We start from the raw sequence: 1697 nt of genomic DNA, 5'->3' as shown, positions 1-1697 counted from the left end.
TAAAAAAATATTACGCACCCATAATGATCTTAATCAATGAGACCGGCGTTCATTTCTCCGGAGACACAAAACGTCAGTGCTGAGCTTTAATTCAGCAGTTTCTTCAGAGCACGGGATTATATTAAACGCACGTAGCCAGTACTGATTAACTGTTGCAGGAACCCATCGATCGACAGATTTGACAGAGAAAAGTGCAACAGTTGATCGATGTTACCATCATACTTTCAATCACATGCCAACAGCGATGATCGACCGAACAGCTTTGGAAGATGGACGCATGAGAACGAACGATAGATGTGAAAGAAAACGATTCTGAGTTATTAATCAAATATAATCAGCTGGTCTGCCGTAAGTATGCAATACTCGTAAGTGGATCGGACCAATTGATCAAAATCAATCGGGTCCTATAAGCTAGCTCGCAGGCGGGGCGGGCGCAGAGGTGCAGTTGCCGCCGCCGCCGGTGGCGGTGCCGCCGCAGCCGCAGGTGCGTGGGGTGAAGGCGCAGGTCCCGAACGGCTTGCCGGGGATGTTGCAGTTGATGCCGTAGCAGCACTGCGTGTCCACGCATGACGAGCTGTTGTTCCCCGCCGGGCAGCACCGGCACCCCATGCATAGCTGGAACGGCTCGAACGCCTCCGACGCCGCCGACCGGTACACCACGGTCCGCACCGGCGCGTACCCCTCCGATGATCTCATCCTCGCTCCGCCCGTGCTAGCAATCCCGGCCATGCCTCCTCCATGGACGGCATGGAGGAGGAGGAGGAGGAGCGCGACCCCGGCGAGAGGGGCGGACGCAGCCATCGCCTTTGGCGGCTTGGAAGTTTTCGCTGGGGAATGAGGTGGGTTTGGCAAGATGGCAACACCATCCCACGTATACTAGTGGCAATATATATGTGTGTGGACAAGCCGTACATACAGTTTTTTCTTTTAGGATTCAGTTTTTTTCTTACTAGCAAAAGGGCCCATGCGTTGCAACGGGAGAAAGAAATACTACACGGCACACGCTCTTAATTTATAAAAAATGTCTATAATTTAAGAATTTATAGTTACGATACAAATAAAGATGGTCTTATCCTACAAAAATGCAGTTCAAAATTTCACAGGTCTTCTATTTTAACACGGCTTGCATGTAGATTTAATACGTACAAAGAATCAGTCAAGTGACCTTCAGTTTCATCTCTAATCCTGATTTTGTTGACGTGTTCATTCCCAACCCGGATGAGTACCGGTATGAAAGAAAGACGAATAATGACTTATTTATTAAGATTGCACCCTAGATAATATTTTTATTAAACGTTTAACAGATAAAATAATATCATATTTAAATTCTACATATTTTTCTAATCAAATCCCATGTATAATATGTTAAATTTGGAGTTACGGTTTAAAAGATATGAGTATTTAAAAAAATATTTAATATATACTACGAGTTTAATGTCATAAACAGTAAGGGTTTTTTTGTAAAATCACCTCGGTGGGTTTTCTGACGGAAGCGATAGCCTCTTTATTATTAGGTAAAGATATGATGATGATGATGATGATGATGAAAGGAAACGCAAACACATCAAATTAGATGGGTAATACAAAATAAACTGCCAACTAATTTAGCTGATTCTAAAAATATAAGGCTTAATCTATAGGCACTATATAACTAGACCAATATAAAAAGGATGAGTTACCGGGATTCAACACATCTC

General features: G+C 43.7%; 1 protein-coding gene across 1 annotated transcript; it reads right to left on the bottom strand.

Annotated features, from left to right (window-relative positions):
* Positions 1 to 200: 200 nt before the first annotated feature.
* LOC123396432 lies at positions 201 to 883 on the bottom strand. The gene has a single exon (XM_045091373.1). It carries the CDS (start codon positions 799 to 801, stop codon positions 412 to 414), a length of 390 nt encoding a protein of 129 aa, XP_044947308.1. The 5' UTR covers positions 802 to 883; the 3' UTR covers positions 201 to 411.
* Between the last annotated feature and the right edge of the window lie 814 nt (positions 884 to 1697).

This window comes from Hordeum vulgare, chromosome 5H (assembly GCF_904849725.1).
Source record: "Hordeum vulgare subsp. vulgare chromosome 5H, MorexV3_pseudomolecules_assembly, whole genome shotgun sequence".
NCBI lineage: Eukaryota > Viridiplantae > Streptophyta > Magnoliopsida > Poales > Poaceae > Hordeum > Hordeum vulgare.
Note: the sequence above shows the minus strand (reverse complement) of the source record. Positions and strands in the feature narration are given on the sequence as shown.